The sequence below is a fragment of the Canis aureus genome, chromosome 10 (assembly GCF_053574225.1).
Source record: "Canis aureus isolate CA01 chromosome 10, VMU_Caureus_v.1.0, whole genome shotgun sequence".
NCBI lineage: Eukaryota > Metazoa > Chordata > Mammalia > Carnivora > Canidae > Canis > Canis aureus.
The window spans coordinates 1,430,884-1,446,788 of NC_135620.1; the positions used below are offsets into that span (position 1 = coordinate 1,430,884).

General features: G+C 42.6%; 1 protein-coding gene across 1 annotated transcript in view; it reads left to right on the top strand.

Moving 5' to 3' along the window:
- BTNL9 (butyrophilin like 9) overlaps positions 1-15,905 on the top strand; it is a 41,385-nt gene that overhangs the window by 12,286 nt on the left and 13,194 nt on the right. The window contains exons 5-7 of the mRNA XM_077911049.1: positions 2,412-2,540; positions 2,759-2,791; positions 3,089-3,109. Coding sequence (XP_077767175.1) covers positions 2,412-2,540; positions 2,759-2,791; positions 3,089-3,109 — 183 coding nt within the window. The remainder of the gene's footprint in view (positions 1-2,411; positions 2,541-2,758; positions 2,792-3,088; positions 3,110-15,905) is intronic.

Below are 15,905 nucleotides of genomic sequence, written 5' to 3' on the forward strand. Positions count from 1 at the left end.
AGCAAATGGTGGGTATTCGTCCTTTCTGATGGCTGAATAATATTCCATTGTATATATAAACCACATCTTCTTTATCTATTCATTTTTCGATGGATTCCGAGGCTCCTTCCACAGCTTGGCTATTGTGGACATTGCTGCTATAAACATTGGGGTGCAGGTGTCCCGGCATTTCACTACATCTGTATCTTTGGGGTAAATCCCCAGCAGTGCAATTACTGGTTTATAGGGAAGCTCTGTTGTAAACTTCTTGAGGAATCTCCACGCAGTTTTCCAAAGTGGCTGCATCAGTTTTCATTCCCACCAACAGTGCAAGAAGGTTCCCCTTTCTCCACATCCTCTCCAACATTTGTTGTTTCTTGTATTGTTAATTTTCACCATTCTCACTGGTGTGAGGTGGTATATCATTGTGGTTTTGACTTGTATTTCCCTGATGGCAAGTGATGTGGAGCATTTTCTCATGTACTTGACTTATAGGTCTGAGCTTTGCAAATCATGTGTAGTGAGGGACATTGGCCCTGTGGCCCAATACTTTTTGTACAAGACAATAAAAATGCACTACCAGAAAAACTAATTTGAAAAGCACAAAAACATATAAAGCTAAGTGAAATTAGCCATACACCAAAGGGCAAATATTGTTTGATTCACTTACAGGGAGGTACCTAGAGTATTCAAATTCATGAAGATGGAAAGTAGACTGGAAGTTGCCAGTTGCCAGAGAGTGGAGGGGGTGGGCAGGAAATGAGGAGTTAGTGTTCATTTCAGTTTGGGAAGACCAAAAGAGTTCTGGATATGGATGGTGATGATAATCCACAACAATGTGAAAGCAACTTAATGCCACTGAATTGTACCTTTAAAAATGGTTAAGATGGTGAATTTTGTCAAATATTTTACTGCAGTTAAAGAAGAAAAATGTATTTCTAAAAAGACCACCAAGATAAAGCTGAGATAAAAATTATTTTTTAAATAATTATCTCCAACAGACACCAAATTATTGTTAAATTTCCACAAGATTTTCTAAAGGGTTACTGTCTCTTTTTTTATAACTTATTTTATTTTTTTAATTTAAATTCAATTTGCCAACATATAGTATAACATCCAGTGCTCCTCACATCATGTACCCTCCTTAATGACCGGCACCCAGCTACCCATTCCCCACCCTTCCAAAACCCTGTGTTTGTTTCCCAGAGTCCCAGGTCTCTCATGGTTTTCCTCTCTAATTTTTCCCCTACTCAGTTTCCCTCCTTTCCTTTATGGTCCCTTTCACTATTTCTTATATTCCACATATGAGTGAAACCATATGATAATTGTCTTTCTCTGATGGACTTATTTCAAAACTTAGCATAATACTCTCCAGTTCTATCCACATCGAAGCAAATGGTGGGTATTCGTCCTTTCCGATGGCTGAATAATATTCCATTGTATATATCCATTGTACATATAGATCATATCTTCTTTATCCATTCATCTGTTGAAGGACATCGAGGCTCCTTCCACAGTTTGGCTATTGTTGTCATTGCTGCTATAAACATTGGGGTGCAGGTGTCCTGGGGTTTCACTGCATCTGTATCTTTGAGGTAAATACCCAGTAGTGCAATTGCTGGGTCATAGGGTAGCTCTATTTTTAACTTCTTGAGGAGCTGCCATACTATTTTCCAGAGTAGCTGCACCAGCTTGCATTTCCACCAGGGTAAAAGTGTTCCCCTTTCTCCACATCCTCACCACATTTGTTACTTCCTGTCTTGTTAATTTTAGCCATTCTCACCGGTGTAAAGTGGTTTTGATTTGTATTTCTACAGGGTTACTTTCCATCTTGCATGTATCTCTTTGCCTACTGCCCCTGGCAGAGGTGGCCTGGGCCACTGCCTGCCTGAGGGCAAAGTCTCCCCAGCGAGTCTGGAGAGGACAAGAGGGAACTGGCAGTTAGGGTATGGGTGGTTTCTGCTAACAATTCTTCCAAAGGGTGATGAGAAGTAGAAGCAAATGTCTGCAAGAACAATGACTTGTGGGTTTGACCGTGGAGATAGCAATAATTCACTGGCTTTTGGATACCAACACCTTGGACCTCCTGTTCTTCAGAAATAGGGCAATTATAGAGAGAAGTTTAGGGCCGGCAGGGCCATGGTCAAAAGCTGGGGGAGAGGGTGGGGGTTCCTTCCATGTCCTTCAGTTTGCATTTTCCATTTCTGCTAAGCGAGTTCAAGTCCCCTACCATTCCTCAGGCTCTCCTACCTGGGAAGGGCGCCCAGTGAGGCCGCTCTCATGCCCATTTTACGGATTGCTATGGTGCTGCCCAGGAGGCTTAACGCCTGCCACCTTGGAATGATTTCCGGGACGCTGGGTCCAGAATAGGCTTATCACTTAGTGTTTAGTGGCGCCTAAAGTGAAGCAACTCCCTGTGAGGTATTTTCCAGACGTATTTTTACCCGGAAACTCCCCTTGGAAGAGGGCTTTCCTCGGGATTCTGGTGGGCCTGTCGCTCCTCCTGGCTCTCCTCGTGACTCTGGCGCTGTACTTCTTTCAGAAGCAACGGAGGTCCCAAGGTACAGGGCCAGCTGGGGGTGGGAGGTGGGAGGTGGGAGGTGGGAGGTGGGAGGTGGTCTCCCGCCTGGCGCCGGCTTTGCTTGGAGGAAGGCGCTGGAGGCGGGCGGCGGGGGTAGCTCGGGGGCGACCTCCTGCGGGAACGCGGAGCTGGGTGGGACACGGAGAGGAAAGGCTAGCGCTTACCGTCACGCACGGTCCCCTTCCTCCGTTCTTCCAGAAAAACTGAAGGAGCAGGCTGACAAGGACAAAGGTAAGCTGGGAAAAAGGCACACTCTTTGCCCGCTTCCCCAAGTAGCAGAAAGTGGTGCGGGGAGGAGAACTTTGCTGGGTGCTTCAGACCCGGGCGCTTGGAAGCGGGACAGAAACTCCGTGTGCTGATTTGCTTTGCCGCTTCCCCTGCCACCGAGCGCTCTCGGTAAGCACCAATGCATGCGGTCCGTCCAGGTTCCCCAGAGCGCACGAGGGCCCAGTCTGTGCACTTCGGAGGAAGTGAGGCCTCAGTGTTCATCAACTGAGATTTTTCCTTTTTTCTTCGTTTCTTTTCCAGAGATACTCACAGCGAACTTGGGTAAGTTCTGGGTGCCACGCCCACAGTTCTGGCTGCGGACTAGCGGGGTAACCAGATGAGTGAGCTGTGGAAGGTGTTCAGTAGGTTTAGGCTCCCAGTGGAGAGGATGGCAACAATCTAATTCTAGAGCCATCCGTGTGCACTTCCCATCTCTCCACTCCCACATGACTCATCTGCAGCTGAGGACTGACTTCAGACCCTCAGACGAACCCTGCCTGCCCCTTTCCTGCAAATTATACAATTTGTTTGCAGTTCCACCATTAAACGTTTTACTACCACTGGTTCATCTTCCTAGGTATCTTTCTCTCTTTCTAAAACGATTTTATTTGAGAGAGAGAGAGAGAGCACAAGCAGGGATAGTGGCAGAGGGAGAGGGAGAAGCAGGCTCCCCACTGAGCAGGAAGCCCACTGTCCCAGGGCTCCATCCCAGGACCCTGGGAGCATGACTTGAGCCTAAGGCAGGCACTTAACCCACTGAGCCACCCAGGAGCCCCCGACTTTCTCTTTTTAATTCAAATGCCACTGCGAAGGAAGGTACCTTTAATTTGCACCAAAGTGTGACTAATTTTTCAGGTTCACTTTTCCTCCAGGGGACTCAAGACCTTGAAACCATGGGCTGTGTGTGTCTGTACAGAGGAGGGGACAGTAAATCCAAAGGAAGAGTAGCATGGAGGAAAAGGCTACCAAGGGGGCAGGTGGGGTGGAGAAGACCTCAAGAACCACTTCGTATGTCCCAGTAAACGTCCAGAAGAAATTATGAGATTAGAGAAGCTTGGTTTGTAGTCCCCTTAATCTTGTGGAAGGCCAACTATAATGAGTAATTAACACCATAGTCTGAATTAGTGTACAGCATTGCCTTTCCCAGGAGACAGTACCTTTTTAAAAAGTGTTTAATTCCAGTTAGTTGACATACAGTGTTATTTTAGTTTCAGGTGTACAATAGAGTGATTCAACACTTCCATATATCACCCTATGCTCATACAGACAAGTGCTCTCCTTAATCCCCATCACATCTTTAACCCACACACCCACTGGTAACCATCACTTTGTTCTTGATAATTAAGCCTTTTTCTTGGTTTGTCGTTTTTTTTTTCTGCGCAAACCTAGATATTATTTTTATTTATTTTTAATTAAAAAATTTTATTGGAATTAAATTTGCCAACATATAGCATATCACCTAGTGCTCATCCTGTCAAGCGCCCCCCTCAGTGCCTGCCACCCAGCCTCCCCAACCCCCCGCCCACCTCCCCTTCCACTACCCCTTGTTCGTTTCTCAGAATTAGGAGTCTCTCATGTTTTGTCATCCTCACTGATATTTTCACTCATTTTCTCTCCTTTCCCCTTTATTCCCTTTCACTATTTTTTATATTCCCCAAATGAATAAGACCATATAATGTTTGTGATTGACTTATTTCACTTATTTCACTCAGAATAATACCCTTGGTGTGTCTTTCTATTTCCCCTCGCTTGTTTTGTTTCTTAAATTCCACATATGAGAGAAATCATATGATATTTGTCTTTCTCTGACTTATGTTGCTTCTTGTGTTGTCGATTTTAGCCATTCTGACAGGTATGAGATATCTCATTGTAGATTTGAGATATCTCATTGTAGATTTGCACTTCCTGGATGATAAGTGATGATGAGCATCTTTTCATGTGTCTGTTGGCCATTTGTATGTCTTCTTTGGAAAAATGGGGGATTTTTTTCTTCTGCCCATTTTTAAATTGAATTATTTGTTTTTTGGGTATTGAATTTTTAAAAAATATTTTATTTATTTATTCATGAGAGACACAGACTGAGAGAGAGAGACAGAGACAGAGACAGAGACACAGGCAGAGGGAGAAGCAGGCTCCATGCAGGGAGCCCAATGTGGGACTTGATCCCGGGACTCCAGGATCACACCCTGGACCGAAGGCAGGCGCTAAACCACTGAGCCACCCAGGGATCCTCTGGGTGTTGAATTTTTTAAGTACTTTCTGGATTTTGGATACTAACCCTTTATCAGATATGTCATTTGCAAATATCTTCTCCCATTCTGTCATCTTTTAGTTTTGTTTATTGTCTCCTTTGCTGTGCAGATGCTTTTAATTTGATGAAGTCCAAACAGTTTGTTTTTCCTTTGTTTACTTTGACTCAGGAGACATATCTAGAAGAAGTTGCTACGGCCAATGTCAAAGAAGTTATTGGTGTGTTCTCCTCAAATGTTTCTATGGTTTCCTGACTCACTTTTAGTCTCTCATCCATTTTGAATTTATTTTTGTGTGTGACTTAAGAAAGTGGTCCAGTTTCATTCTTTTGCGTGTTACTGTCCAGTTTTTGCAACACTATTTGTTGAAAAGATTATCTTTTTTCCCATTGGATATTTTTTCCTGCTTTGTCAAAAATTAATAGACCATATAGGTGTAGGTTCATTTCTAGGCTCTCTATTGATTTCTGCGCCAGTACCATACTGTTTTGATTACTCGAGCTTTGCTTTTCTGTTTCAAGATAGCGTTGCCTATTCACGGTCTTTTCTGTCTTTTTTTTATACTTTCAATATCTGAATTTATTTATCTATAAACTGGGAATCATACATTTTCTTATAGTTTTTTTTTAAAATTCAAATGTATGAGGTTGTGTTTTATTTTTATTTTTATTTAATAAATTAATTTTTTATTGGTGTTCAATTTACCAACATACAGAATAACACCCAGTGCTCATCCCGTCAAGTGCCCCCCTCAGTGCCCGTCACCCATTCACGCCCACCCCCAGCCCTCCTACCCTTCCCCCACCCCTAGTTCGTTTCCCAGAGATAGGAGTCTTTATGTTCTGTCTCCCTTTCTGATATTTCCCACACATTTCTTCTCCCTTCTCTTATATTCCCTTTCACTATTATTTATATTCCCCAAATGAATGAGAACATACACTGTTTGTCCTTCTCCGATTGACTTACTTCACTCAGCATAATACCTTCCAGTTCCATCCATGTTGAAGCAAATGGTGGGTATTTGTCTTTTCTAATGGTTGAGTAATATTCCATTGTATACATAAACCACATATTCTTTATCCATTCATCTTTCGATGGACACCGAGGCTCTTTCCACAGTTTGGCTATTGTGGACATTGCTGCTAGAAACATCGGGGTGCAGGTGTCCCGGCGTTTGATTGCATCTGCACCTTTGAGATAAATCCCCAACAGTGCAATTGCTGGGTCGTAGGGCAGGTCTATTTTTAACTCTTTGAGGAACCTCCACACAGTTTTCCAGAGTGGCTGCACCAGTTCACATGCCCACCAACAGTGCAAGAGGGTTCCCTTTTCTCCGCATCCTCTCCAACATTTGTGGTTTCCTGCCTTGTTAATTTTCCCCAATCTCACGGGTGTGAGGTGGTATCTCATTGTGGTTTTGATTTGTATTTCCCTGATGGCAAGTGATGCAGAGCATTTTCTCATGCGCATGTTGGCCATGTCTATGTCTTCCTCTGTGAGATTTCTCTTCATGTCTTTTGCCCATTTCATGATTGGATTGTTTGTTTCTTTGGTGTTGAGTTTAAGAAGTTCTTTATAGGGAACCCTGGGTGGCGCAGCGGTTTAGCGCCTGCCTTTGGCCCAGGGCGCGATCCTGCAGACCTGGGATCGAATCCCACGTGGGGGCTCCCGGTGCATGGACCCTGCTTCTCCCTCTGCCTGTGTCTCTGCCTCTCTCTCTCTGTGTGACTATCATAAAATGAATAAAAATTTAAAAAAGTTCTTTATAGATCTTGGAAACTAGCCCTTTATCTGATACGTCATTTGCAAATATCTTCTCCCATTCTGCAGGTTGTCTTTTAGTTTTGTTGACTGTATCCTTTGCTGTGCAAAAGCTTCTTATCTTGATGAACTCCCAATAGTTCATTTTTGCTTTTGTTTCTCTTGCCTTCGTGGATGTACCTTGCAAGAAGTTACGGTGGCCAAGTTCAAAAAGGGTGTTGCCTGTGTTCTCCTCTAGGATTTTGATGGACTCTTGTCTCACATTTAGATCTTTCATCCATTTTGAGTTCATCTTTGTGTATGGTGCAAGGGAGTGGTCTAGTTTCATTCTTCTGCATGTGGATGTCCAATTTTCCCAGCACCATTTATTGAAGAGACTGTCTTTCTTCCAGTGGATAGTCTTTCCTCCTTTATCTAGTATTAGTTTACCATAAAGTTCAGGGTCCACTTCTGGGTTCTCTATCTGTTCCATTGATCTATGTGTCTGTTTTGGGCCAGTACCACACTGTCTTGATGACCACAGCTTTGTAGTACAACCTGAAATCTGCATTGTGATGCCCCCAGATATGGTTTTTGTTTTTAAAATTCCCCTAGCTATTCGGGGTCTTTTCTGATTCCACACAAATCTTAAAATAATTTGTTCTAACTCTCTGAAAAAAAAGTCCATGGTATTTTGATAGGGATTGCATTAAACGTGTAAATTGCCCTGGGTCACATTGACATTTTCACAGTATTAATTCTGCCAATCCATAAGCATGGAATATTTTTCCATCTCTTTGTGTCTTCCTCAATTTCTTTCAGAAGCGTTCTATAGTTTTTAGGGTATAGATCCTTTACCTCTTTGGTTAGGTTTATTCCTAGGTATCTTATGCTTTTGGGTGCAATTGTAAATGGCCTTGACTCCTTAATTTCTCTTTCTTCAGTCTCATTGTTAGTGTAGAGAAATGCCATTGATTTCTGGGCATTGATTTTGTATCCTGCCACGCTGCCAAATTGCTGTATGAGTTCTAGCAATCGTGGGGTGGAGGCTTTTGGGTTTTCTAGGTAGAGTATCATGTCATCAGCGAAGAGGGAGAGTTTGACTTCTTCTTTGCCAATTTGAATGCCCTGAATATTTTTTGTTGTCTGATTGCTGAGGCTAGGACTTCGAGTCTATGTTGAATAGCAGTGGTGAGAGTGGACATCCCTGTCTTGTTCCTGATCTTAGGGGAAAGGCTCCCAGTGCTTCCCCATTGAGAATGATATTTGCTGTAGGCTTTTCATAGATGGCTTTTAAGATGTCGAGGTATGTTCCTTCTATCCCTACACTCTGAAGAGTTTTGATCAGGAATGGATGCTGTATTTTGTCAAATGCTTTCTGTGCATCTAATGAGAGGATCATATGGTTCTTGGTTTTTCTCTTGCTGATATGATGAATCATTGATTGTTTTACAAGTGTTGAACCAGCCTTGTGTCCCGGGGATAAATCCTACTTGGTCATGGTGAATAATTTTCTTAATGTACTGTTGGATCCTATTGGCTAGTAATTTGTGGAGAATTTTTGCATCCATGTTCATCAGGGATATTGGTCTGTAATTCTCCTTTTTGGTGGGGTCTTTGTCTGGTTTTGGAATTAAGGTGATGCTGGCCTCATAGAACGAATTTGGAAGTACTCCATCTCTTTCTATCTTTCCAAACAGCTTTAGTAGAATAGGTATGGTTTCTTCTTCAAACGTTTGATAGAATTCCCCTGGGAAGCCATCTGGCCCTGGACTCTTGTGTCTTGGGAGGTTTTTGATGACTGCTTCAATTTCCTCCCTGGTTATTGGCCTGTTCAGGTTTTGTATTTCTTCCTGTTCCAGTTTTGGCGGTTTGTGGCTTTCCAGGAATGCATCCATTTCTTCTAGATTGCCTAATTTATTGGCGTATAGCTGTTCATAATATGTTTTTAAAATCGTTTGTATTTCCTTGGTGTTGGTAGTGATCTCTCCTTTCTCATTCTCATTTTATTAATTTGAGTCTTCTCTCTCTTCTTTTTAATAACGCTGGCTAATGGTTTATCTATCTTATTAATTCTTTCAAAGTACCAACTCCTGGTTTTGTTGATCTGTTCCACAGTTCTTCTGGTCTCGATTTCGTTGAGTTCTGCTCGAATCTTTATTAACTCCCTTCTTCTCTTGGGTGTAGGATCTATTTGCTGTTTTTTCTCTAGCTCCTTTATGTGTAAGGTTAGCTTTTGTATTTGAGTTCTTTCCAGTTTTTGAATGGATGCTTGTATTGCGATGTATTTCCCCCTTAGGACTGCTTTTGCTGCATCCCAAAGATTTTGAATGGTAGTATCTTCATTCTCATTAGTTTCCATGAATCTTTTTAATTCTTCCTTAATTTCCTGGTTGACCCTTTTATCTTTTAGCAGGATGGTCCTTAACCTCCACGTGTTTGAGGTCCTTCCAAACTTCTTGTTGTGATTTAGTTCTAATTTCAAGGCATTATGGTCTGAGAATATGCAGGGGACGATCCCAATCTTTTGGTATTGGTTCAGACCCTATTTGTGACCCAGTATGTGGTCTATTCTGGAGAAAGTTCCATGTGCACTTGAGAAGAATGTGTATTCAGTTGAGTTTGGATGTAAGTTCTATAGATATCTGCAAAATCCATCTGGTCTAGTGTATCATTAGTGTATATTTAAAGCTCTCATTTCTTTGGAGATGTTGTGCTTAGAAGAACTATGGAGGGTAGAAAGAGCTAGATTGAAGTCACCAAGTATAAGTGTATTATTATCTAAGTGTTTCTTCACTTTGGTTATTAATTGGTTTAAATATTTGGCAGCTCCCACAGTTGGGGCATATATATTGAGGATTGTTAAGTCCTCTTGTTGGATAGATCCTTTAAGTATGAGATAGTGTCCCTCTTCATCTCTCACTACAGTCTTCGGGGTAAATTTTAGTTTATCTGATATAAGGATGGCTACCCCTGCTTTCTTTTGAGGACCATTTGAATGGTAAATGGTCCTCCAACCTTTTATTTTCAGGTTGTAGGTGTCCTTCTTTCTGTCTAAAATGAGTCTCTTGTAGACAGCAAATAGATGGGTCCTGCTTTTTTATCCAGTCAGTCTGAAACCCTGCGCCTTTTGATGGGGTCATTAAGCCCGTTCACGTTCAGAGTTACTATCGAAGGATATGAGTTTAGGGTCATCATGATATCTATTCAGTCCTTGTTTTTGTGGATTGTTGCACTGAACTTCTTCTTAAAGGGGAATTTTAAGAGTCCCCCTTAAAATTTCTTGCAGAGCTGGTTTGGAGGTCACATATTCTTTCAGTTCCTGCCTGTTGGAAGCTCTTTATCTCTCCTTCTGTTTTGAATGAGAGCCTTGCTGGATAAAGTATTCTTGGTTGCATGTTCTTCTCATTTAGGACGCTGAATATATCCTGCCAGCCCTTTCTGGCCTGCCAGGTCTCCGTGGAGAGGTCTGCTGTTACCCTAATACTCCTCCCCATAAAGGTCAGGGATTTCTTGTCTCTTGCAGCTTTAAGGATCTTCTCTTTATCTTTGGAATTTGAACGCTTAACTATTAAATGTCGAGGTGTTGAACGGTTTTTACTGATTTTAGGGGGGGATCTCTCTATTTCCTGGATCTGAATGCCTGTTTCCCTTCCCAGATTAGGGAAGTTTCCAGATAGGATTTGTTCAAGTACATATTCTGGCCCTCTGGCCCTTTTGGCGCCCTCAGGAACCCCAATTGAACGTAGGTTTTTCTTCCTCAGGCTGTCGTTTATTTCCCTTAATCTGTCTTCATGGTGTTTTAATTGTTTGTCTCTTTTTTCCTCAGTTTCCCTCTTTGCCATCAACTTGTCTTCTATGTCACTCACTCGTTCTTGCACCTTGTTAACCCTCGTCATTAGGACTTCTAGTTTGGATTGTATCTCATTCAATTGATTTTTAATTTCTGCCTGATTGGATCTAAATTCTGCAGTCATGGGATCCCTGGGTGGCGCAGCGGTTTGGCGCCTGCCTTTGGCCCAGGGCGTGGTCCTGGAGACCCAGGATCGAATCCCACATCGGGCTGCTGGTGCATGGAGCCTGCTTCTCCCTCTGCCTGTGTCTCAGCCTCTCTCTCTCTCTCTCTCTCTCTGTGACTATCATAAATAAAAATAAATAAATAAATAAATAAATAAATAAATAAATAAATAAATTCTGCAGTCATGACGTCTCTTGAGTCCTTTATGCTTTTTTCTAGAGCCACCAGTAGCTGTATAATAGTGCTTCTGAATTGGCTTTCTGACATTGAATTGTAATCCAGATTTTGTAATTTTGTGGGAGAGAAGACTGTTTCTGATTCTTTCTTTTGAGGTGAGGTTTTCCTTCTAGTCCTTTGGCTCAGTGCAGAGTGGCCAAAAACAAGTTGTATTGGGAAAAGGAGAAGAGAGGGAAAAAGAAGGAAAGAAAAGGGAAAAAGAAAAAAGGAAGAAAAAAAGAAAAAAAGAGAAGAAAAAGAGAAAGAAAAAGAAAAAAAAGGAAAAAAGGGTGGGGGAAGCAAACAGAAATCAAAATGAAAAAAAAAAAAAAAACACGGGGGAGTATCTTCTGATTCTGTGTACTTTAAGTCCCTTGGCTTCTCCTGGAAGTTGTCAGTCCAGCTGGTCTTCTGGGGGAGGGGCCTGTTGTGCTCATTTTCATGTGTTAGCACTTGGGGGAGCTGCTCTGCCCCCTGTCTGGTGCAGGGCTCAGTGGGGGTTGTTTACCCCGTGAGGTCCCAGGAGGAACAACCCCAGTGGCGGCGGCAGCTCTGCAGCCCTGGATTCAGCTCCCGCAGTGACTACTGAGCTCTGCCTCTGCAGGGCCTGGAGGCTCTGGGCGGGGCCGCTGATCTGCTCAGCTCGGGGCAGGAGCGTCCTCGCGGTCCTGGGCCCTCCCGGCCTCTGCCTGTCCCGGGGGAGGCCGGATCCTGGGCTGTGTCCCGGTGCCCTGTGCTCCGGAGCCTGCGCTGTTGGATTCGCGCTCCCGCCCCGCAGCCCCCTCCGCGGAGCCTCCCCCGAGCCCCCCGAGCTGCTCCCGCCCCGCAGCCCCCTCCGCGGAGCCTCCCCCGAGCCCCTCCGAGCTGCTCCCGCCCCGCAGCCCCCTCCGCGGAGCCTCCCCCGAGCCCCCCGAGCTGCTCCCGCCCCACAGCCCCCTCCGCTGAGCCGCCCCCGAGCCCCTCCGAGCTGCTCCGGGTCCCGCCGTGCGTGCTGCAGCCCTTAGGGAGCTCGGCGCACTCTCCCGGGGCGCAGGTGTCTGTTAGTGTCCCCGGGAGCCCGAGGGCATCCCCGCCCTCCTGGGTCCTGCTCCAACCCCCTGCGAGCCCCTTTCCTCCCGGGAAGGTCGGTGCAGCTCCTGCTCCTCCGGGACGGGGCTCTCCTGTCCTGGGGACACTCGCCGCGGCCTCATCCCGGGTCCTCGCGGGGCCCCTCCCCCTTGGAGGCCTTTTGTTTCTTTATTTCTTTTTCCCCGTCTTCCTACCTGATAGAAGCGCGAACTCTTCTCACTGTAGCATTCCAGCTGGTCTCTCTTTAAATCTCAGGCCGAATTCGTAGATTTTCAGGATGATTGGAAGGTTATCTAGGTAATTTGGTGGGGACAGGTGACTCGGGGACCCTACTCCTCCGCCATCCTGCCCCTCCTCTATTTTAACAATTCTTAAAGCACTTGTTTAGTGGTCATGAGGTCCTTTAATTGTTGTTGGGTAAGTCTTTATCTCTCCTTCTAGTCTGAACAATAGTCAGAGTTCAGAGTTCTGGATAGAGTATCTTGGTTGCATATCTTACCCACTCAGCACTTCAAAAAAAAGAAAAAAGGCTACTTTCTTTTGGCTTGCAAAGCTTCTGTTGAAAATGTTCTGAGACTCGTATTTATTTTCACTTACAAGTTATTGATTTCTTTTGTTTGCTCCTTTTAAAATTTTTCCTCCAGGGATCCGTGGGGGGCCCAGCGGTTTGGCGCCTGCCTTTGGCCCAGGGCACGATCCTGGAGACCCGGAATCGAATCCCACGTCGGGCTCCCGGTGCATGGGGCCTGCTTCTCCCTCTGCCTGTGTCTCTGCCTCTCTCTCTCTCTCTCTCTCTCTCTCTGACTATATAAATAAATAAAAATTTAAAAAAAATAAAATTTTTCCTCCATATATTTTTGGAATATTTTTTCTTTTTTCCTATGTTAGGTTTTTTTAAAGATTTTATTTATTTATTTATTTGTTTGTTTGTTTAAAACACACAGAGAGAGGCAGAGAAATAGGGAGAGGCAGGCTCCCCGTGAGGAGCCTGGTGTGGGACTTTTTTTTGATGTTGAAATTCTATTTTCTTTTTTTTTTTAATTTTTTATTGGAGTTCAATTTGCCAACATACAGCATAACACCCAGTGCTCATCCCACCAAGTGCCCATCACCCAGTCACCCCAGCCCCCTGCCCACCTCCCCTTCCACTACCTCTTGTTCATTTCCCAGAGTTAGGTGTCTCTCATGTTTTGTGACCCTCACTCATATTTTCACTCATTTTCTCTCCTTTCCCTTTATTCCCTTTCACTAATTTTTATGTTCCCCAAATGAATGAGACCATATAATGTTTGTCCCTTTCCGATTGACTTATTTCACTCAGCATAATACCCTCCAGGTTTGTTTGTTTGTTTGTTTGTTTGTTTGTTTGTTTATGACACACAGAGAAAGGCAGAGACATAGGCAGAGGGAGAGGCAGGCTCCCAATGAGGATCTTGATGTGGGATTTTATCCCACATAGTAAATAGGATCAATTCCTTAACTTCTCTTTCTTCTGTCTCATTTTTGGTGTATAGAAATGCAACTGATTTCTGTGCATTTATTTTAAATCTTGCCAAGTTGCTGAATTGCTTTATGAGTTCTCGCAATTTGGGGGCAGAGTCTTTGGGTTCTACATATACAGTATCATATCATCTGTGAAGAGAGTTTTTCTTTGCCAAATTAAATGCCTTTTGTTTCTTTTTTCTGTCTTATTGTTGAGGCTAGGAATTCCAGTACTATGTTGAACAACAGCAGTGAGAGTGTGAGTGGGCATCCCTGCTGTGTTTCTAAGTATAGGGGTGAAAGTTCTCAGTTTTTCCCCTTTGAGAATGATATTCACTGTGGGATTTTTGTAGATGGCTTTTATGATATTGAGGTATGTTCCTTCTTTCCCTATACTGTGGAGAGTTTTTGGCAAGAAAAGATACTGTATTTTGTCAAGTGCTTTTTATTTTTTTAAGATTTTATTCATTTATTCATGAGAGACACAGGGGGAAAGAGAGGCAGAGACATAGGCAGAGGGAGAAGCAGGCTCCATGCAGGAAGGCGATGTGGGACTCAGGCAGGGACTCCAGGATCACACCCTGGGCTGAAGGCAGGCCCTAAACCACTGAGCCACCTAGGCATCCCTCAAGTTCTTTTTCTACATCAATTGAGAGGGTCTTATGTTTCTTATCTTTTCTTTTATTAATGTGATCTGTCACAATTGATTTGGGGATGTTGAACCACCCTCCGTCCCAGGAATATATCACACTTGGTTGTGGTTAATAAACCTTTTAATGTACTATTGGATCCTATTGGCTCATTTCTTGGTAAGTTCATCAGGAATATTTGTCTGTAACTCTCCTTTTTGATGGGGTCTTTGGTTTGGGGACAAGATAATGCTGGCTTTATAGAATGACTGTAGATATTTTCTATTTCTATCTTTTGAAACAGCTTCAGTAGAATAGGTATTATTTCTTTAAATGTTTGACAAAATTCCCCTGGGAAGCCATCTGGTCTTGAACTCTTGTTTCTTGGGAGGTTTTTGATGACTGCTCCAATTTCCTTGCTGGTTATGGGTCTGTTCAGGTTTTCTATTTTTTCTTGTTTCTGTTTTAGTAGTTTATAATTTTCTAGGAATGCATCCATTTCTCCCAGATTGCCCTAATTCATTGGCATATACTTGCTCATAATATGTTCTTAAAATCATTTACATTTACTTGGTGGTGTTTGTGATCTTTCCCTTTTCATTCATGATTTCCTAATTTGAGTCCTTTCTCTTTCATTTTTAATAAGTCTGGCCAAGGGTTTATTGATCTTATTAATTTTTTCAAAGAACCACCTCCTACTTTAGTTGATCTGTTCTACTGTTATTTTGGTTTCTATTTCATTGATTTCTGCTTTAATCTTTAATATTTCTATTCTCCTGCTTGATTTAGGCTTTATTTGCTATTCTTCTCTAATTTCTTTAGTTGGAAGTTTAGCTTGTGTTTTTGAGATTTTTCTAGTTTTTTTGAGAGAGGCTTCTGTTGAAATGTACTTCTCTCTTAAGACCACCTTTATTATATCCTAAAGGTTTTGAACAGTTGTACTTTCATTTTCAATACTTGCATAAATCTTTTTAGTTCTTTAATTTCCTGATTGACTCATTCATTTTTTAGTAGGATTCTCTTTAACCTTCAAGTGTTTGAATTCCTTCCAGTTTTCCTCTTCTGAATGAGTGCAAGTTTCAAAGCACTGTGGTTGAAAATATGCAGGGAATAATCCCAGTCTTTTGGTATTGGTTGAGACTTGATTTATGACCCAGTATGTTGTCTATTCTGGAGAATGTTCCATGTGCAATTGAGAAGAATGTCTATTCTGTTGCTTTAGGATGGAATGTTCTCTATGTATCTGTGAAGTCCATCTGGTCCAGTATGTAATTCAAAGTCCTTGTTTCTTTGGTGATCTTCTGTTTAGTAGATTATATGTCCATTGCTATGAGTGGGATGTTGAAGTCCCTTACTACCAATGCCTTATCATCTATGTGTTTTCTTTTTAATTTGGTTATTAATTGGTTTATATAATTGGCTGCTCCTAGATTGGGAGATCTAACAATTATAAATATTTTAAATATTTATATTATTTATATTTTTAATATCTTACTGTTGGATAGACCCTTTAAGTATGATATAGTGTCTCTCTTCATCTCCTACTACAGTCTTTGGTTTAAAATCTAATTTATCTGATATGAGAATTGCTATTCCAGCTTTCTTTTGAGGTCTATTTGCATGGTAAATCATTCTCCACACCCTCATTTTCAGTTTTAAGGTATCTTTAGGTTTAA